The 22,127-nt window shown below is 42.5% G+C and overlaps 1 protein-coding gene across 4 annotated transcripts in view; it reads right to left on the bottom strand.

The window, feature by feature from the left end:
• Nucleotides 1–22,127, bottom strand: part of ZNF180 (zinc finger protein 180) — a 38,092-nt gene that overhangs the window by 7,949 nt on the left and 8,016 nt on the right. The window contains exons 3-5 of one of the 4 annotated variants that reach the window (XM_047077887.1): nt 19,810–19,884; nt 15,162–15,288; nt 179–225 (exon numbers count right to left, since the gene is read on the bottom strand). In XM_047077887.1, the coding sequence (XP_046933843.1) occupies nt 179–225; nt 15,162–15,288; nt 19,810–19,884 (249 nt within the window). Of the gene's footprint in view, nt 1–178; nt 226–12,002; nt 13,834–15,161; nt 15,289–19,809; nt 19,885–22,127 lie in introns of those variants that run through there. The other 3 variants (XM_047077886.1, XM_047077888.1, XM_047077889.1) reach the window with 3 other exon arrangements.

Here is a 22,127-nt window from a genome sequence, read left to right as displayed (position 1 = left end):
TGATGGGTATTAAGAAGGGCACTTGTTGTGTTGAGCACTGGGTGTTGCATGTAAGTGATGAATCACTAAATTCTACTTCTGAAACTAACATTACACTATATGTTAACTAACTATAATTTAAATAAAAACTTGAAACAAAAAAAGAAAAGAAAATGAAGACACAACATGCCAAACTTACAGGGTGCAGCTGAAGCGTACTTATAGGGAAATTTATGGTTGCAATGCCTGTATTAAAGCAAAAAAAAATCTCAAATTAATAACCTAATCTTTTTCTTAAAGGCACAGAAATAAGAACAAATTAAAGCAATTAGGAGGAAATAAGAGATTAGAGCAAATAGTACTGAACTATAGACTAGAGTAACATCAGAGGAAAATGAATGAAACCAAAAGTAGGTTCTTTGCAAAGATCAGCAAAATGTACAAATCTTTAGCTAGACCAAATAAGAAAAAAAAAAAAAAAGACAAGACTTCAATACTAAAGTAGAAACGAGGGGATATTACTACTGATCTTACTGATACAAAAGGGATATAAGAGAATGCTATGAACAACTGTATGCCAACTAATTATATAAAGGACAAATTCCTAGAGAGACACATATCCTCTTTCATTTCTAAAATTGGGAATTTGTATCTTCTCTCTTTTTATTCTGGCTACAAGCTTATCAATTTTATTGATCTTAAGAACAGAGTTTTTTGTTCCACTGGCTGTCTCTGTTATTTTTGTATTTCACTGATTTCTGCTCATTGGGCATACTTTTTCTAGTTTCTTGCAGGGGAAGTTTTATTTGAGACCTTCTTTCCTATTTTTTTAAGTTTATTTATTTATTTTGAGAGAGAGAGAGAGGTAGGGGCAGACAAGAAGGAGAGAGAGAATCCTAGCAGCCTCCACACTGTCAGTGCAGAGCCCAGTGCAGGGCTTGAACTCAAGAACCGTGAGATCATGACCTGAGTTGTAACCAACGGAGCTACCCATATGCCCCAAGACATTTCTTCTTTTCTAATGCCAGAATTTAATGCTATAAACCTTTCTGTAATTACTGCATTAACTACATCCCACAAATATTGGTGTGTTGAATTTTCAGTTTTGTTCAGTCTAAAACATTTTCTACTTTTTCTTGTGACTTCTTTGATGCATGGGTTATTTGCAGGCGTGTTATTTGATTCCCAAATATTTGGGTCCGTTCTCAAAAACTCAAAAGACACTTCTGCATATCTCTGAAGGCACAAATTCTAACCTCCTTGGTCTCTCTGCACTTTTTATCGCAACTGAGAGAGACTGTTGGGCTCTCTTGGGGCATGAACTGCCTGCTCTGTGGTCTAGAAACTGCTTCCAGACTGACAACGAGGGAAGTCACAGTGCTTGCCTCACTTATCATTCCTCTTAAGGATCAAAGGCCTGCTCCGTTTATTATCTAATGTCTGAAAATTGTTATTCCCTTTGGTCTGGTTTTATGGTTTTTAGAAGGGTAAATCTAGGCCCTGTTTTTCCATCAGGCACCGATTCTGAAAAGATGGGAATAAAAATTGCTACCTGTGTTTTACCAGCCCAACCGAGCCTGTTTTAGAATTTGCTCAAATTACAATGCCACCACTTCTCTAGACAGGACTACCCTCCAAACTGGAAACGTTTGGCTACTAAGACAGAGCCCTGTTGATGGGCTTTGCTCTCCTCGGCTCTGTCAAGTACAAGGTCCAATGTGTGAATATTACCTGCCCTGCTGACTCCAGCGCTCACTGAAGGCAAATTGTCAATGATCCCAATCACTGTAAACTCTGGAATTGGTGTTGCTTGCTCAGTGATGGTGTGCATGTGGGTTTGAAAATGGAAGAGTTTTATACACTCCATGTAAATGGAGGAGTGCGCTAACCACTCCTCTCCTTTTCATGAATTCTTTCGGTAAGAAGAGATCCAGAGCTCATGGAGAATGTTACTGAAAATCTTTGCCTAGACAGTAATCTCAAAAGACCTTTTCCCATGACAAATCCAATTTCACTTTCTTTTATTTGGGAAACAATAGGGTGTATTTCTCCATGAATAGATTAGGAAGAGACACACAAAGAAAAAGCAAATAGGTTAACTCAAATAGAAGAGGCAGGCAGGGGAGGGCACAGGGCCATTTTCTGGTACATTCTGATTAAGAACAATGGCTGTACTTATCAGTGGCTTCTGTTGCTTTGAGAAGTAAGGTGATTAGAGCAGTCGTATTTCTATCTTGTGTTGTCTCAAATCACCTACCTTCCATAATCAGGGCTGAAAATATCAGGTGCTCATTTTCTTCATCCCCTTTGTGGCAAGCGGTGGCTACATTACCTACTTAGGTCAAATGTTCTGGGGTGATCATGGGGAAGATCTCTTCCTGACAAAAACAAAGCCTCTCCCTTCCTTCCTGCTTAGGATGTTCATTGTACGAAGATGTGATGTCGGAGGCAGCAATCTTGTGCCCATGAAGAACAGGTGAGGAGAACAGTAGAAAAGTAAATCTATTTGCTCATTGTCATCCTAAGAAAATCCTGGAAACACCTACCTTCACAATACTTGTAAGAAAAACGCCTATAAAATCGAGAAACTCTATTAATGGTAGCTGATTATGTCCCACTTGGTGAACAAGTATCAGATGAGACTTTCCTTGAGGATCCTCCATAGCACCCATTCCTTGAATTTTTCCATAAAATCAAAATAGGATAGTCTTTGAGGCAGAGAACGTATTCGCAGTTGGCCTTTCCTCAAGCTAAAGTTAAGGGGAAGAACGGTCTCCCACCTCCTTTGACAACCTTTTAAGAATAAATTGGTAAGACCCGGTAATTATTATCACATTCGTGTGAAGACCCCCTCTCATAAGTCATCACTAACTTGGGAATGTATTTGTTCTTGGTGATTAATTTCCAATTCTCACAGCTCTCACCATATTCCAGACTTTGATTTAGTTCAGAACAATACGGTTCAACCAGTTTAACACAAATTAACCTAATAATTGATAAATATCTTAGTTTACCCCAGTCCAGTAGGCCTAAAAATAAGTATTTGTAGCTTGAATAAGTCCCAGTCTTAATTCAATATACTTAACTACATCAAGGTCCCTTCATTATTGAATTGCTTTCATTAGTAAGAGATTCAGCGTCATGGTTTTTACAGTGGCTGCTGGAGACATTGCAAATAGCACTATTGATTTACTTAAACACATACAATCCTTTAAACAATGCCCAGTCTTACCCCCTCTCTGGCAATGATAACTGGGATCTTTTAGGGTAAATTCAATGTCTTTTTGAATGCTGTGATGACCTGGATTCAAGGGGGTTGGGGGCAAACTTAGCTAGTAAAATTACATCCACTGAGGGCCGGTTGGCTGTACTGGGAAGGGATGCTAACCACATATACTCCAACCCAGAATGGGGTATAGGAAGCCAATTATAGTCTAATTTGTTCCAACTGTGTGGTACATGGGGAACTGTTTTCCACAAGAGGAAGTAAACCCATATTTCAGTCAGGTTCTTGCACATCTGGCTGGGTGATATGAGGTCCTCCAACGCTGAACAATGGCAGCAACTGTTAGAAGCAGGGTGATTAAGGAAACCATTCTGGAAAAAGAAGTACCAACTGGAATCCTACTTAGATATTTGCTTCCTAAGTCCATATGTTTCATATTGCTTTAGAGTTGACATTTGTATTTCTCCCCTTTATAGCTTGCCTCCAGGATAATTAATCTACACATAGCCTTCCCCACTCCCCATCACCATGTGATGAGATGGGCCATATTAGCAAAAACCTTTTTTCTTGTTTTCTTCCTAAGTTTTAACAAAGAACAAATAAGGGCTCTCACTGAAGGTGAATTGCCAATAATCCCAATCACTTAAAAAAAAATTTTTTTTTTTCCCTTCAGGGCGCCTGGGTGGCTCAGTTGGTTAAGCATCTGACTCTTGATTTTGGCTCAGGTCATAATCTCATGGTTGAGATCAAGACCCACATCAGACCCTGGGCTGACAGCGTGGAGCCTGCTTTGGATTCTTTGTCTCCCTCTCTCTCTGCCCCTTCTCCACTTGCGCTCTCTCTCTCTCAAAATAAATAAACAATAAAAAAATTCTTGTCCTGGGGCACCTAGGTGGCTCAGTCGGTTGAGCGTCCAACTCTTGATTTCAGCTCAGGTCATGATCTCACAGCTTGTGAGTTCGAGGCCCACATCAAGGTCCACACTGACAGTGTGGAGCCTGCTTGGGATTCTCAGTCTCCCTCTCTTTCTGCCCCTCCCCCGTTCGTTCTCTATCACTTTCAAAATAAATAAGCATTAAAAAAAAATCTTGTCCCTTCAGTGATAAGGCCAAATACACTGAGGTTGAGTCAGTTTATTAATGGTATCTTTCTATAATCTCACACCGTCCTTAGGCTTATCCACCAGAGAGGCAAGTTATAAAAAGGCCAACATCTGAGTGTCAGTGATAGGCCTGAGCTGGAATTTTAGATGCCCCTTTCAGTGTGAGATGAAACCGTTTCCAGGTCATCAGTCTAGCGAAGGTTCTGTTTCCTGTATGGACCTACATTAAGCCAATTTTGTCATTTGTCAAAAATTTTGATGCTGAACAACATATGCCTGCAGACAATTTAGACTGTATCAACATAAGGCAGCTTTTGTGAAGGCTGTTATAAGTCAACTTTGAGCCTGTCATGGACTGAATGCTTATGCCCACCCCCCACTCAAATTCATGTTGAAATCCTAATCTCCAATGTGATGGTTTTAGGAGATGGGGACCTTTGGGAGGTGATTAGTTCATGAGGGTGAATTCTCCATGAATGGGATTAGTGCCCTTATAAAAGAGACTCGAGAGACATCTTTTGTCCTTCTGCCATGTGAGGACACGCAAGAAAATGGCCGCCTATGAACCAGGAAGTGAGTCCTCACCAGACACCGAATCTGCTGGTAGGTTACTCTTGCTCATTGTGTAAGCCATCCAGCCTGCAGTGTTTTTGTTATAGCAGCCTGAACATACAAAGATGGTGCCTTTCTGAGGCACTTTCGATACTGCATCTCACAATGAATCCAGGGATCCATATAGATCTACCTTGGTCCAGCTCTTCACGACTAATGGTTTCTTAGTGCTCACGATGTTCCTGCCTGGCTGGTAGGAATTCCACTTGGGTTCGTGGCCCCCTCTGGGCTCTGTAACACCACCAAAGTGTCTCTGAACGTTTGTTTTTTTTTTTTAACCTAAATATGCCAAAAAAAATTTAACCAAAATATATTATAAGTTCGTTTCTATTTTCCTGCCTCAAGATAAGTCACTCACCTAAGAGTCCTGGTTCTACATCACTGCTGCATAACTGATGGTTCCCCAGGGTAATGCTGCAACCCAAGAGAACTAATGCTGCTGATTCCAGTTTAACTCGTTTTAACCTAGTCTCCATCACCTAAACATTTTTATTTTAATTTAGCGTCTTCTGACTAATTTGAATGTCTCATGAACACAAGTCCACATTTTTAGTTTCACTTAAGGCCAGAAACTTTAGTTTTCTTTTTATTAAAAAAATACACCTGGAATCGGTCCAGGAAAAACAGAAAACAATATCCCCTAAACAGTAGTCCTCCCATCTTCCCATGTGGACAGAGAAGCCATAACTGGGACACTCATACACAGGTAGAAGCTGCACCAAATGGGGAAGCTGTGGTGACTGGGTGTCCAATTTCTTGGGAACACATCTTAGAATTGGCTGTACTATACACAGGTCTAGATGATACAGGCTATCAGCAACATCTAACATCTATCCACCAGATTATGAAAAGAGATTTCAACTCCTTCTATTGCAGTGCAACATAAATACAAAAGCAGAGTGTGCACCTAGTATTGATGGTGAAATCCCTATGCAATTAGCAGAGAATAGTACTATCAGAGAGTACAGATAAACAGCTTTGGTATTTCATCAGAACTATATCCTTTGGTTTTTCTATAGGTTTCTTTTTTAACCGAATCCTCATCACCAAAATTGCAGCATATTCCACTTATGATCACATTGACATATTATTATCTTACATTGTATGGTGACAGGTGGCAACTATGCTTATACTTACGATGAGTACTGGGTGATGTATATAATTGTCTAATCAGTATGCTGTACACGTGAAATACCGTAACACTGTATGTTAATTGCTATGCTTCAATTTAAAATTTTTTTTTCAACATTTATTTATTTTTGGGACAGAGAGAGACAGAGCATGAACGGGGGAGGGGCAGAGAGAGAGGGAGACACAGAATCGGAAACAGGCTCCAGGCTCTGAGCCATCAGCCCAGAGCCTGACGCGGGGCTCGAACTCACGGACCGCGAGATCGTGACCTGGCTGAAGTCGGACGCTTAACCGACTGCGCCACCCAGGCGCCCCGCTATGCTTCAATTTTAAAAATTATCAATTTACACTACTGGCATGTCCTTAAGGTTTTTAAAAAGTACAGAAAAATCAAGTACTTATACCCATAGAAAGTTCCAGCCTGACACGGAATGTTCCATAGGAATAGTGTGGTCTTTGTTCAGAAAGCAAGTAATGGTGGATAAACACAAGAATAAGAGCTTATGGTCAGAAGATTCACCAACCTTGTCCAATCTGCAGCGAACCAAAGGCATAGATCTCAACAATCCAGACCTGAGCAAACACTCGTAGAACACCAAGCAAGAAAAAGGAACAACATCCAAGCAAATATCCAAGTTTCAAGAAGCCGACCCAACATCTAAATTCTAGGTATTCTCCCTGAAGAAGAGAGGAAGTGAACGTGAAGGCTGTCATGATCTCAGAATGAACACTCAGTAGAAAATAAAAAAGATGTTAAAGAGACCAGACAGGTGACATCAGTACGGAAAGGTTTATCAATTGCTAACCTATTTCCACGTAAATACCATCCTCAATAGATCACAAATAATTACCACATTGGCCAAAAGACAGAAAATCCAACTTTACTGTTCCAACACGAAGATCCATTTTGGCAAATGCCCAAAGTGATATTTTAAAACGTAACAATACTATTTACTGCAAAGTCTATACAATTCACTGATTTAGTTACACCTCAAAGGATTTAATCCAAAGGATTAAATTATCCTACATAGGAAAAACTGCTTATGACACCAACTTGTTTCTCTGTTCGCAAAAACAGTTTTAGAGAGCTTTTGAATATCTACTGGCAGCAACCGAAGTTACTTAATATTAGCTTGGTTTCATAAACTCTCGCCTTTTTTCATGACCAGCATCTGAACCCTCTTTTTTTATGTGACAAAGTTTTCACTGGAAAATGATCATCACCCAGAGATCCCAGACTTGGAATTGGATGTGATGACGTGAAGCTCTAGGCTATCCCTATACGGGGAAGAGAGTGAGCATGTTTTTGATTTTAAGAGAGATAGTTGTATTATGTTACATAAGAGGCTATATATACATATTTAAGTCAAAGTACAGAAAGTGAAGAAAATGTTGCCTTATGGGCTACGTAGAAGAGAGGTCTATACAGGAAACTTTTCCAGCTGCTGCTTAGCAAATGAATAAAATTCTATGAATGACAAATTGGCTACTTAGTTCTTATAAGCGGAATGTCGAGCCCACCCACCATTACAGACTCTCCAGGAAACACGAGACCTAGTGACCTTGACCTCTCAACCTACCACATAGCTCAGATGCAGGCACAGCTTGGGATCCACCAGACCGAGGCACTTGCCTCAGATTTGGAATTAGAACAAATCAATGCAGTTATATTAAGAAAAATTAATATAGGGGCGCCTGGGTGGCGCAGTCGGTTAAGCGTCTGACTTCAGCCAGGTCACGATCTCGCGGTCCGGGAGTTCGAGCCCCACATCAGGCTCTGGGCTGATGGCTCAGAGCCTGGAGCCTGTTTCCGATTCTGTGTCTCCCTCTCTCTCTGCCCCTCCCCCGTTCATGCTCTGTCTCTCTCTGTCCCAAAAATAAAATAAACATTGAAAAAAAATTTTTTAATAAAAAAAGAAAAATTAATATATCTTAAGGAACTTCGGGAACAGCAAGGAAATCTCATAGACCCTACAGCATCATTCTGCCAATCATTTCCGTGTATAAAGCCTTGAACGCAATCTTACTGCTTCTTGCCAATTCTTGGACCCACCTAATATCCTTTTCTCAATCAAATAGCTAGAGTTAGCTCATGTGCTTCCCAACTAAGAACACAGGCTGCTATAATTTGTAAAGAGTAATGCACTAATTACTGACATGAGCCACTGAGTCTCCAACAGTGAAACAGTCCATGTGCAACCTCCATCAACAAACTGGAAAAATACTAATTTTTCAAGAGAAAGCTCTGAAGGCATAGGTAAGGTTAACTGGTCAAGTAGGTTAAGTAAGACATACAGAATAGACAATATTGATGGAGTGCAAAATCCAGAAGAAATTTAAAAATACAAAAGCATATCTGAAAACAGTACTTAAAAATCTGGATTTCCCCTCTCCTGGCTGCAATCTCTCAAAAAACCATCAATAAAACACATTTATCTTTTCGAGCCTAGGAGTAAGCTGAAACATCAAACTACAAAATAAGATGGAAAACGTGCAAAAGCAGTAAATACGGAGGAGGAGGAGTGTGGGAGGACACATGATTATAGTTAACACTGCTATAGGGTATATTTGAAAGTTGTTAGAGAAGTCAATCTTAAGAGTTCTCATCAGCAGGAACAAAACAAAACAAAACATGGTTTTGTATCTATATGAGATGATGAATGTTAAGTGTGATAATCATTTCACAATATATGGAAATCAAGTTATGCTGTATCCCTTAAACCTACACAGTGCTATATGTCAATTATATCTCAATAACGCTGGGGAAAAGTGAAAAACTGGTCCTAGGAGAGTATTTCCTAACATCTAGGTAGTTAAAAAAACATTTTGGTCACTTTTCATTTACCAAATGTGATTCATTTGGTCACATTTCTAATTTTACTGGAGTATGGTGAAAGATACTTGGCGTGTAAAGTCTCTATAAATTCTTCTTCGGCAAAGTACAGCTTCATCTTTATGAATTTTCCACAAAACTTTATGCATACATCATTATACATGTGACATATGCATATATATACGACACACATCATTATATATATAAATGCCACACATATGCCATTAAAATCAAGCTACTGATTCCCTTTTAACCTGAAATTTTAGGTTCAGAAGTTTAATTACATATTTTTGGCCTGTTGTCACATGCAGTTAACTTATTTTTGGTTGACTACCTTTAAATTAAAAGAATACCTTTCCTACAAAGGAAATTATTGAGTAAATTATATAAATTAATATTTTTATTTATTAGTTGACTATCTTACTTCAGTATACTTGGCAAATGTAAATCACCACACAGGAACTGATATAACCTTATGACTTGGTGCACAAAGACGACTCACATATTCAAACTGGCCCAAAATACACACACACACACACATACACACACACACTCTCTCTCTCTCTCCCCAAAATTTTTGCAGTTTTAAAAATTTCACTTTCAATGAAATATTTTCAATGTTTACTGAAGAGATTACTTTCCAGTAAATCACCTTCCAAACTTGAAATATTCAGAGCCCTCATTCTGAGACCCACTGGCTTTACTCATTTGTACAATCATGGCTTCTTGCCTTCAAAGGAAGATTCAACATGCCCAATGAAAACAATCCTTGGGGCGCCTGGCTGGCTCAATTGGTAGAGCATACAACTCTTGATGTCAGGGTCATGAGTTTGAGTCCCACGTTGGGTGTAAAGATTACTTTAAATGTATGTGTATTTTTGGGGGGGGGGCGCCTGGGTGGCTCAGTCGGTTGAGCGTCCGACTTCGGCTCAGGTCACGATCTCGCGGTCCGTGAGTTCAAGCCCCGCGTCGGGCTCTGGGCTGATGGCTCAGAGCCTGGAGCCTGCTTCTGATTCTGTGTCTCCCTCTTTCTCTGCCCCTCCCCCGTTCATGCTCTGTCTCTCTCTGTCTCAAAAATAAATAAATGTTAAAAAAAATTAAAAAAAAAATAAATGTATGTGTATTTTTTAAAAAGAAAGAAAATTATCCTAGCACAGGCATTAGTTTCATCTATAATTTGGGAGGAAGCCTATTCAGGTCCTGTTGCTAAATTAGGGTATTTCACAATTTTATGTTGTCCCCAAAAGGCAATGGGCGGAAAACACCTGCTATTCCTCTGTGCATTCATTGACTGAAGATCTTTCAGGGTGTGCGTGAAGCCAGCTTTCTAGCCATAAACAACCGTTCCCCAGAACTTGTCATTGCTGTGCTGTACTCTGTCATTGTGTGCTGTACTCTGGCTTAATCTTCACAGAGATGGCTCCACTTAGCATCATCGCATGGGGACAGAATTTTATTAAGGGCAACCACTATCAGATGTCACTTATGGTTTCTCCTTTTTTCCTCCAGGGAATTCACATCTATTCTCTGGTCTCCCATTTCAACTCTCAGCTTCCTTTTTTTTTTTTTTTTTTTTTTTTTTTTTTTTTAGTGTTTATTTATTGAGAGAGACAGAACAAGCAGGGGAAGGGCAGAGAGGGAAACAGCATCTCAAGCAGGCACAACGCTCAGCACAGAGCCTGAAGTGGGGCTTGATCTCACAAATAAGAGATCATGACCCGGCCAAGGTCAAAAGATGCTTAACTGAGCACTCAGGTGCCCCTCTCTGCTTACTTTTTATTAACTCCCTAGGATCAGAGGCGTCAGGTCCATGATAATCCATAGGACTAGAATTCAAGACTTAGTGGCAAAGGCCAGAAAGACATGTGAACCACATCTTACAATCCAACCAATAGCTACAAATCTTGCCTAAAATCACTCTTGCAAACATAATTTAGGTGATGAGCACTTAGCCTGATAGTGCCCTCCCACTCATAAGATTTTCATATTAGGGAATACATCCCAGAGGAAAGAAGACAAGACTGCATGGCGGGGGGAGAGGGGAGAGGTAGGACCCTTAAAATAGAGCTCCTTTATACTGCTTTGGAAATATTTTTTAAAATGCCCTTTGCACAGCCTGTGTATTCTCCATCCCTCATACAGAACCCCTCTGGCCTAAGTTTCCAGTATCCCATTGCCAGGGAAACATTTAATTTTCAATGAGGAAAATCTCTGGGAATCTAAGTTCTAAGGAGTGACCTGCTCAAGCTAATCCAAATGGAAATCTCAGAACCCTGTGGGATCTCTATTTAGCCACCTAGTCTTTCCTAAATGGTCAAAGATGGAAATCTTTGGTTTACTTTGTTTTTAATTTTTACTCCTCATATTACTTAGTATAGTAAAATAGCACACATTCCAAAAAAGAAGAAAACCAGGCATAAACCTAAAAATCAGATACACCCAGAATCCCTTTCAATTCTGATCCACACACAAATATCACAATGGTTATTTTGTTTGAAATTAATGTTTGATTCTCTTGGCCTGCATTTTTTTCACTTCATATCATAGCCATATCCTATTTTTAAAGAAATCTTCACATATAATAGAAAGCACTGCATAAAATAGATTACAAAGTAGCTACCGGGGAAATCGTGTCATAAAATGATACTGAAATATCGTTTTCCAGCCTAGCTTCTAATACTATAGCAGTTTTCCAATCTACTCAACAACAAGCCCACCAGTGTGTGCATTCTCATTTCCTCTTTATTGTTAAAGAGCTCTACTTCACTCACAGTCACTCCATAGCAAGTGGTAATTTTCTCAGATTCAAGTTGGAGTGCTTTCTGCAAGGAAAAGTGCCGATATTTGTTACTTATGTGACAATGTGTTATAAATGCCAAGTTTGATTTTTAATATGGAATTGCTAAGTAAAATATATGATTCATTGTTCTTTCTTCTCTAGAATGAATTTCCAGATACACGACAGAAGGCTGACTGCAAGCTAAGAAGGAAGGAAGGAAGGAAGGAAGGAAGGAAGGAAGGAAGGAAGGAAGGAAAGAAAGAAAGAAAGAAAGAAAGAAAGAAAGAAAGAAAGAAAGAAAGAAATTGAAGAGAAAGAGGAAAAGAAAGAGAAAGAGAGGAAGAGAAAGAGGGAGGGAGGAAGAAATGCAAGAAAAAGGAAAAGGAAAGGAAAAAGAAATATACTCTGGCTAAAAGATTTCCAAACTCGTTACATTCATTCATAGGGTTTCTCCTCAGTATGAGTTGCCTGATGCCTAATAAGTTTAGAACTATTAATGAAAGCTTTCCCACACTGATTACACGTAAAGGGCTTTTCTCCAGTATGAGTTCTTTGATGTACAATGAGCCGAGCACTCAAGCTGAATGTTTTTCCACACTGATTACATTCATAGGGTTTCTCCCCAGTATGAGTTCTTTGATGTTGAGTAAGGCATGAACTCTGCCTGAAGGACTTCCCACACTGATTGCATTCATAGGGCTTTTCTCCAGTATGAGTTCTCTGATGTACAACAAGAACGTAACTCTGACTAAAAGACTTCCCACACTGATTACATTCGTAGGGTTTTTCTCCAGTATGAGTTCTCTGATGCATGACAAGGTGAGAGCTGCGGTTGAAAGATTTTCCACACTCATTACATTCATAGGGTTTCTCCCCAGTGTGAGTTCTTTGATGTGCAACAAGCTGAGAGCTCCAGCTGAAGGATTTCCCACACTGATTACATTCAAAGGGTTTTTCTCCTGTGTGAGTTCTCTGATGGGCAACAAGTTTGTAACTCTGACTAAAGGACTTTCCACATTGATTGCATTCATAGGGTTTCTCGCCAGTATGAATTCTTTGATGTGCAATAAGTTTATAGCTCTGGATGAACGACTTCCCACACTGACTGCATTCATAGGGCTTCTCTCCAGTGTGAGTTCTTTGATGTGCAATAAGTTTGTAGCTCTGCCTGAAGGACTTTCCACACTGATTGCATTCATAAGGCTTCTCTCCAGTATGAGTTCTCTGATGCACAACAAGAACATAGCTCTGGCTAAAAGACTTCCCACACTGATTACATCTGTAAGGTTTCTCTCCAGTATGAGTTCTCTGGTGAGAAACAAGGTGAGAGCTCCGGCTAAAGGATTTCCCACACTCGTTACATTCATAAGGTTTCTCCCCTGTGTGAGTTCTCTGATGTGCAACAAGATGAGAGCTCCAGCTGAAGGATTTCCCACACTGATTACATTCAAAGGGTTTCTCTTCAGAATTTCTCATGTTTTGAGCAATGGATGAACTCTGGGAGGTTTTACTACAGTTATATTGACTCTCTTCAACAGGGATTCTCTGTTGTTCATTATGGGATATACTGTGGTTCAAAACTTGCCCACATTCCTCAAAGTCAAAGGATCTTCCTCTGGCATGTATTTTCTCATGTATATTTAAGGGTACATCATTGCTAAAAGATTGAATACTGTCACTAAATCCATAGGATTTAGCCTCTGTTTGAGTTCTTGTAAACTGAATAAGGTGAATGTTCTGGTGGGGGTTTCCACATTCATTACTGTCACAGAGTTTCTCACTGTCATGAATCATCTGATGACTGTTAACAATAGGATTATAATGCAATTTTTTTACATGTGAGGCATGTTTATGAAAATGGTTTCTTATGGATATCATCTGGGGTGAGAGAAGACTGGGATTCAGACCACTCTTCTCCTCAAGTTCATCATTTTTACAGACTCTCTCATAAGTAATAGCTTTCCTGTGAGTAAAGGCCATTTCTTTCAAAAGTCTCTCTTGTTTTTCCTGTTGCTTCTCCAACTGGTCCTTACAATCCCGAACTTCTTCACATGAAGCTAACCAAGGATCATCTCTTGTCAACCTTTCTAACTTCACTCCGTGGAATGGTTCGTCATCAAAAATGTTCTGCTTTGATATTGATTCTCTTCTTCCAAGTGCAGTTGCCAAGTCTAGAAGAGAGCAAAATAAACATCCTAGCCAAAAAATGTTAGAGTTGGAATATTGGGAAAAAGCTGACAAGAAAGTATGCAAAATATAGGTGGATTTGTTTTCAGCTATGGACCTATAACCTGGATTAAGAAAAGAGAAGGGTGGGAAGAAGCAGCAAGCAAAGAACTACCACAGCCCACTGAGAACTACCAGTAGCCCAGTAAAACTACTGGGGCGCCCGGGTGGCCCAGTTGGTTAAGCGTCTGACTTTGGCTCAGGTCATGATCACACAGTTCACGAGTTTGAGCCCTGCATCGGGCTCTGTGCAGACAGTTTGGAGTCTGGAGCCTGCTTCAGATTCTATGCCTCTTCTCTCCACTCTTCTGCCGGTGCTATGTGTCAAACATAAATAAACATTAAAAAAAACCAAAAAACTATTTAATCCCAGTGTTGCTGAATAAAAAATATTTTAAATGCCAAATATCTCCATATTCCAAAGTAAGATCACCCATATAGAACCTACAAAATAACAAACAATTGTGCAAACCTTAGCAAAAAAACAGAGTCCTTTCTACCCTCTTTAGTGCTAGACACATGCTCACTGAAGTACAGGATAGTATCTACGCTGCTGGAGGCATGAAACGTGCTAGAATAGTCTGTGTCAGTAGGACATGGGCAAACTACTTTGTGAATCAGGAAAAAGTGAGAGCACTGTTATCCCAGGTTCCCTAAATGCTTTAGAAGCAATTATTACGGCCTGATGGATTCCTGGGGTTCCAAGTGAGAGAGAATGGAGATCAGCCCAGAAGCAGAAGCCCGTGTGGTTACTAGGTCAAGCAACAGAGAGTACCTCTGGAAAAAGTGGCAATGTATACAGTCTAATAGGAGTGGGAAATGGAGACACATGTGGCATGCCCGATGGGGATTTTTGAAACAAATCTTCAATAGATGTACTGACTCCTAAGTGTCGGTTTCTCACCTGGATATGTAAGTTAGGAAATGTTTGTATTCATCTCCTGGCTCCCATGAGGAGACCGCATCTGGTTTGAAAAGCGGATGGGGAACTAAACAGGATTTGGGGTGTCTGGGGCTGGGGACAAAAGAAAATCACTGCAGAATTTGGTCCCAGTCTTTGGCCTTTAGGAACCATGAAGACTGAACAAGCTCAAACCTGAGAAGCTGTACCTTTGCTACCCTATGCATTAAAATTGAATCTTCCCTGGGGAATAAAAAGCACAAACACAGTCTATGTGTGGTCAAAATCATTCTGGCCTCCGAACTCCATAGTTCTCAATCAATGGAAATCATTTCAATACACAAACTTCATTAAAGGGGACTGTATTCTTACCCCAAGAGACCAGGTCCCTGTGGTTCTCTAGGTTCACATCTCTGTCCAGGGTCCTCTGAACAGGGTTCAAAGTGCCTTCTTCCTTCTGAGTGAAGTCCACAGTCACAATTTTGAAGTTCTCTCCTTCCTAAAACAGGACACACATTCCTGCTCAGCTGGGCATCATTTCCTTCCAATGTTCATAAAGGAGGAAAAGATTGACAACGGGAAGAAGGAAAACTTGATGGCCTGGAAATTGTCCTGAGACTGTCAGTGTCCAAAGGATTCTAGTCAAGGTGTACAGGTGCCTTTTAGGGAAACCCCTTTGGGTTTTGGATGCTGGATCTGTTGATACAACCCCAAAGAGGAACAATGGATAAAAACATATATAAATTGTTTTCTCTCTTGTTCACCTTGAACAAAATGCTTATTCTGATTTTTGCACTGGTGAATATAGAATTGCCAGTAACGAATTCTCTCCAAATTCCCCAAATGGAACAAAACAGAGTCAGCATACTTTTTCTGTCAAAGGTGAGAGAGTAAACATTTTAGGCTTTGTAAGCCATACAGTCTTTATCACAACCACTCGGCCCTCCTCCAGCAAGAAAGCAGGCACAAAAAATATATAAACAAATGGGCGTGACTATATTATAATAAAGTTTTACTTACAAAAGCAGGCGGTGGGCCAGATTTGGAAGAAATGGGTTTTCTCATCTATTAAGAGCACAGGTCTGCATTTTAAAAACATATATCTGGGGCGCCTGGGTGGCTCAGTCGGTTAAGCGGCCAACTTCGGCTCCGGTCATGATCTCGCGGTCCGTGAGTTCGAGCCCCACATCAGGCTCTGTGCTGACAGCTCAGAGCGTGGAGCCTGTTTCAGATTCTGTGTCTCCCTCTCTCTCTGACCCTCCCCTGTTCATGCTCTGTCTCTCTCTGTCTCAAAAATAAATAAACGTTAAAAAAAATTAAAAAAAATATATATATATCTAATCTGACCATCTGCCTTCTAAGCTGAGTTTATCCCATTTTTTTTTAAGTTTATTTATTTATTTTGAGGGGGGGATGGGCAGAGAGAGGACAGAGAGAACCTCAAGCTGTGCACTGTCAGCACGGAGCCTGAAGCAGGGCTGGATCCCATGACCCTGGGATCATGACCTGAGCCAAAATCAAGAGTCGGACTCTTGACTGACTGACCCACCCACGTGCCCCATCCCAATTCTATTTATTAGGCTTAATCATTCCCAACTCATAGGGTTGTTCAGTAAATTAACTGTGATGATATATGAAAAGCTATTGGCAGTTTACCAAACAAAAAAGAAAACGGCTGGAAAATTATTAAGGTCATCAGGTTTGAGAACTCTAAAAAAATTAAGTGACAGCCAACGTGACTGTTACCCTGAGCTCTCAGTCCTCCGACGACAGTTCTATTTTGTCCACACTCAGAGCTGGAACGTAGAGCCTTTAAGAGACAGACGTGCTGTCGTTACTGTCATGGAGAGGGGGGCTTGGACTGCCTCCTCTAAGCAAGAAAGGACCCATTTCCAAGCCTACTGGGCAGGAATTTTGATCCAATAAAGTGCTGAGGGTGATCTGTATTTAGCCAAAGGCAGCAAAACCCAGGAAAGTGGAACGCCACTTGCCGCTAAAGGACTTTCTAGATAGACCTGGTATCCTTAAGCTGTGTTCGTGAATAGGACACACGGTCCCCGGAAGCCCGTGAAACTCCACGCAAAATGCTGCCGCACCTGCATTTTTCTAAGTCAGGACCTGTAAGTTTCACCAAAATCTCAGAGGGGTTCGTAATTAACCCAAAACGGCGTTCAGAAACATCATTCGCACACTGCCACCTGTGTTGAACGTGGCTCTCTAGGTACTGGTTTCCAAGCTCCAATCCACGCTTCCTTTTTATAAACACTCCCCTTCACTCTTCAATGTAGGTCCCTTTAATATCAAGCTTGTTCACATGTCAAATAAATAATGCCGGATTAGATTAGCACCGCTACCCCCACTCCAGCCCCGGCTGTATGTTCCAAAGGTCCCACGGGTTTCTATCCTAAGACTCCCCACACTGTTGAGTCTGCTCATTTGCACAACGGCCATCTTTGTCACTAGGCTGCAATCCGTGAGGGCAGGGGCAAGGTATGGATAGTTTGCAACTGTAACTCCAGCGGCTCAGCATATTGGTGTACCGTAGATAAGAAATACATACTCGGCAAATGATTTCAATGAGTGAACCTGTAGTCTCAACAGACTTCATCATCGATCAAAATAATCTGACTTTGGGGCCAAATTCTGGTTTAAGTTCTCTCTCACACCTGAATCTCATCAGGCCTATTGCACACCCATTTGAATTTTTTTTCTTAACGTTTATTTATTTCTGAGAGAGAGACACACAGAGCACGAGTGGGGCAGGGGCTGAGAGTGAGGGAGACCCAGAATCCGAAGCAGGCTCCAGGCTCTGAGCTGTCAGCACAGAGCCCGACGCGGGGCTCGAACTCACGAACCGTGAGATCGTGACCTGAGCCGGAGTAAAACGCTCAACCAACTAAGTCAAATGGGTATCCCTTATCACACACCCATTTGAAAAGCTTTTCGATGTGTGGATACTGGCTTTATCCCCACTTATTCTGTCCTTCCTCTCACCTGCCCCAACCCTCCCACTCCTCAAAATTCCTTCACAAGCCCTTCAACGGTGCCCCTGGGAACTCTACTTCTATAGTAACGAAATCCTACAGCTTCAACATCGTTACCAAACATTCCCTCTACATCCCTGTGTTAATGGAAACCTACACTTACCCCCTCCCCCGCAAAGACCCCTCCTCTGCAAACCTCACAGGCTCCGGTTCGCTCAGCATCAAAGGGGGAGGGTGCGTGTCCTCTCAGCTACACTGAAACTCACACCATTTACCTTACTTCTTGGACCTTTGTCCTACCAACCCCTTGAACACCAAGCCCCACCCACCAAAGACTTACAATACCTGGGATTTACCCTCTACTTCAAGAACCTGTATGGTCTCAGCCTGCCCTGTCTCTAGCATCCGGTTGTAGAGGTCCCTGACAATCATATGAAACTAAGTGACGTCAACGATGCACTTCCTGGGCGGCATCAGGCTGTGAACTATTCTCACAAGGCCCCCGTGAGAAAATACCAGCAGCGGCACCATTTTTACAGATGAAGAGCTAGAAGGGTAGAGAAACGAACACGTACGCTTGAAGTCGGTGGCTGGGATGCAGCCTCAACTCTGCCTAACACGTGCCCTCAGGCATCGATGCCTCGCGCTGGCCCAACTCCCGGCCCTGAGAATTGCTCTTCGGCACCCCACTCTTAGCGTGAGCCCCCAGACCTTGAGATCCCCACACAGGAATCCACCTCTCAAGTCACACCCATGGAACTGCCCACCTCTGATTACAACACTCCGCATAATCTCTCCCTCTCTCTTCTTGTGCTTTGACAGTCTGGGGCCCTTCCTCGATTCGAGTATCCCCTATTACTGTCGGCTGGTCTATATTCTTTTCCTTTCCATTCGGTGCCCCTGTTATCTTTTCCATCGTAATTATTCAGTGTAGAGTCCATGGGGCATTCCTTTTAATCTTTCTACTGGATATGTTCAAAAATCCCCCTTCAAATAGTATCTTGCCTTATGGGACTTTGGCTGAATGTACCCTGGCTGCAAGAATGAATCTGAATGTCGATGTATGACCAACGGAAAGAAGGTTCCGGAATGCCACTGGGAAAGAGAACTCACAAAAGCAGCTGGATGGGACACTATTAATGGTCTCTACCTCATAATGATCCTTTCAGACTGACCAGCAACCCTGTTATACCTCCTGGAGCTGCCCGTCTCTCATAATACAACACTACTGTTTTCAGCCTTCTCCACTCACGTCAAGCACCTGCCTCTCCATTCCAAGTGCCACCCTCAGGCCCCACCGATAACCACCAGATTGCTCATAGAGAAAAACCCAAGCCTTCGAAGAATTCCCTCAGCCCCATTCTTCCTGAATGGGTCCTTCCTCCTCTGTAGAGCCGACACGTTCACACACACTCTGAATGAATTTCTCTGGTGCTAATCGCGGACTCTGCTTTTTAGTTTGTATCTCCTCCCTCTCTTGATTAACTTATTTTTCTCCACTTAATCCTTCCCTGAAACCACGTAAACAGAGTCAAATCTTTTTAATCCTTTAAAGAAAAAAGGGTGACATCAAACTGGACTCTTTCTGGTAGATCCAGAAATGAAGGGAGAGGGGCACCTGGGGGGCTCAGTCGATTAAGCATCCGACTTCGGCTCAGGTCACGATCTCGCGGTTTGTGAGCCTGAGTCCCGCATTGGGCTCTGTGCTGACAGCTCGGAGCCTGGAACCCGCTTCGGATTCTGTGTCTCCCTCTCTCTCTGCCCTTCCCCTGCTCTGTCTCTCTCTCTCTCAAAAATAAACATTTAAAAATTTTTTCCTAAATAAAAATAATAAAAAAAGAGCCCCTCCACCTCAAACTTGTAGCTATCACTCTCTGCAGTCTTTTACATGGTAACCAAGTTTTTCGTAAACGATGCCCACTTGCATATCTGTTTCCTCCCTTTCTGCTCACCTCCCAGGTCACTTCAGCCTGGCCCCTGCCCCCCAGCAGACATGCACATTTCTACATTTCCCAGGGTAAAGAGGGCCAACTCACCGGGGATGGAAGGGCCAGTGACCCGGCATCTTCTTTCTCAACCTTGACGATACTCTCTGGAGGAAGGAGAGAGTCCTGAGCAGGAAACAGACGAGAAAAAGGAAAATAACCAGGAAACTCAGTCATGGCTCGAAACCGCCACAGCGAGGAGGCTAGAATTCGACAAACCGCCTGTGTTCACACATCCCCCCTACAAAACGTCTGCTCCCTCCCGTTGGGAAGCTTGAGAGAGAGAGAGAGAGAGACAGGGGACAGCTGGAGGGGCAATGAGACACCAGACACGGGCGTGAGATCTCTGTCGGTCTTCCAGGCCAGCCCAGCTACCAGCGCAACGGAGCTGAGTGATTCCAGGCACCGTGTGCGAGAAAAGAACTGTTCAACCAGGTGGTCGGAACTCCTGGATTGCGGAGTTCTAAGCAAATAAAACAGACTACAGTGCGACCAAAGAATCATAAAGATTCCAAAATTAACTTCAGAAAATGTTTGGCAAAAAGTGCCACCAACAAAGGCACCATCAGTAAGAATCTATACTATTAAGATTTGTTCTAGGGGTGCCTGGGTGGCTCAGTCGGTTAAGCATCTGACTCTTGATCTCAGGGTTGTGAGTTCAAGCCCCATGTTGGGCTCTACGCTGGGCGTGAAACCTACTTTAAAAAAAGTATTTTGGGGGCGGGGGGCACATGGGTGGCTCAGTCACTTAAGCATCTGACTTTGGCTCAGGTCATGATCTCACAGTCTGTGAGTTCAAGCCCCACGTCGGGCCCTGTGCTGACAGCTCAGAGCCTGGAGCCTGCTTCGGATTCTGTGTCTCCCTCCCTCTCGGCCCTGCCCCTGCTCATGCTCTGGTTCTCTCTCTCTCTCTCTCTCTCCCCAAAATAAATAAACATTAAAAAAATTTTTTGACTTTTTTTATTAAGCCCTATCCTAGATCAGTAAGAAAAAGGGACCTTCAACACTACAAGGGACAAAGGAAAATGCACGTGCAACTCAACTATGAAGAAATATAATGGCCAGTGAATATACAAAAAGATGCTCACCTCTTTAAATCAGAGAGGATCAAGTCTCTATTTCTATAACTACCTATCTCTGTATATTAGAGGCTATAAATTCACACTGATGCCCCTCATTACAATTCAGCAACACATGTGATTCTAGCCTTCCTGCTTTCCAATTTTGTACCTTCTCTGGCTCCCATTATCCCCTCTATATCTACTTGTTTGCTCAGACCGCTGTATGGAACCAAAATCCTGACCACACAGAGCATTTCTTCTGCCTGTTGTAAGGACTCCCACCCCTGTGGCCCACTAGTCAAGAGTGTCATATACCATCAGTGGGAGTTTAAGTTGCTAGAATATTCCTGCAGCACTGCACCCATATGCCCGTGCTCTCTCTCCCTGCCTCCCCTCCTCCCCCTCTCTCCTTCCCTCCTCTAAGTGCTGGAGCCACATCCATGTAAAGAAGGCCCCATGAGAACGCTCGGCTGCTAAGTCGCCTGCACAAGTGCCCAGGACAAACACCAGGATGGTTAGGCTGCCTTACAACGGCTGCGTGGGCATTACTGAAGAGCTCCAGGGGCCCAGAAACAAAAACAAACAAGCCACGCTCACCAAGCCAAAATGACAACTTCAAAACTACAGACGGCCCACGGGAGTCACAAGTTTTGACTCGTGCAGCATGGAAACGTGGCTGCAGAGAGAAACCGCCTTCCTAATGGGCGGCCACGCACAGGGAGGCTCGAACCCACAAACTGTGAGATCATGACCTGAGCCGCAGTCGGACGCTCAACCGACTGAGCCACCCAGGCGCCCCTGTGATGTTTTTGAATAGATGTGTACACTGTGAAATGAGTACCACGATCAAGCTGATTAACACATCCAGCGCCTCACATTTATGGGTTTTTTTTTGTTTTGTTTTGGATGATAACACTTAAGATCCACTCTGAATGTTGAGGATGACGGGATAGGTAAGGCTCTGCCACCCTCTTGGCAGGGTTTTGGTCTCAGCCGCTGAAGGCAGGCAGGACCTTCCCTGGCCCAGCCGCTTCCAACGTGTAAGTCGTTGAAATCTCCCAGGTGATGGCCGACAGGGTGGCCCGTGGGACTCACGTACCGAGACTTGGGTTCCCTTGATTGCTCTCTCTGCCAAGGCTCTCATGGACATCCGTCAGGCCCAACAGCTCTTGTGCGTCTTCTGATCATGATTAAAATGTACTAAAGGAAGGGCGCCTGGGGGAGGCCTCGGCTCAGGTCATGATCTCATGGTCCCTGAGTTCCAGCCCCGCGTCGGGCTCTGTGCTGACAGCTCAGAGCCTGGAGCCT

Source organism: Lynx rufus, unplaced genomic scaffold (genome assembly GCF_022079265.1).
Source record: "Lynx rufus isolate CCGP_SWC_20201006 ecotype Redwood Valley unplaced genomic scaffold, mLynRuf1.p SCAF_16, whole genome shotgun sequence".
In the NCBI taxonomy this organism is placed as follows: Eukaryota; Metazoa; Chordata; class Mammalia; order Carnivora; family Felidae; genus Lynx; species Lynx rufus.
This window is presented reverse-complemented; position numbering and strand designations above follow the sequence as displayed.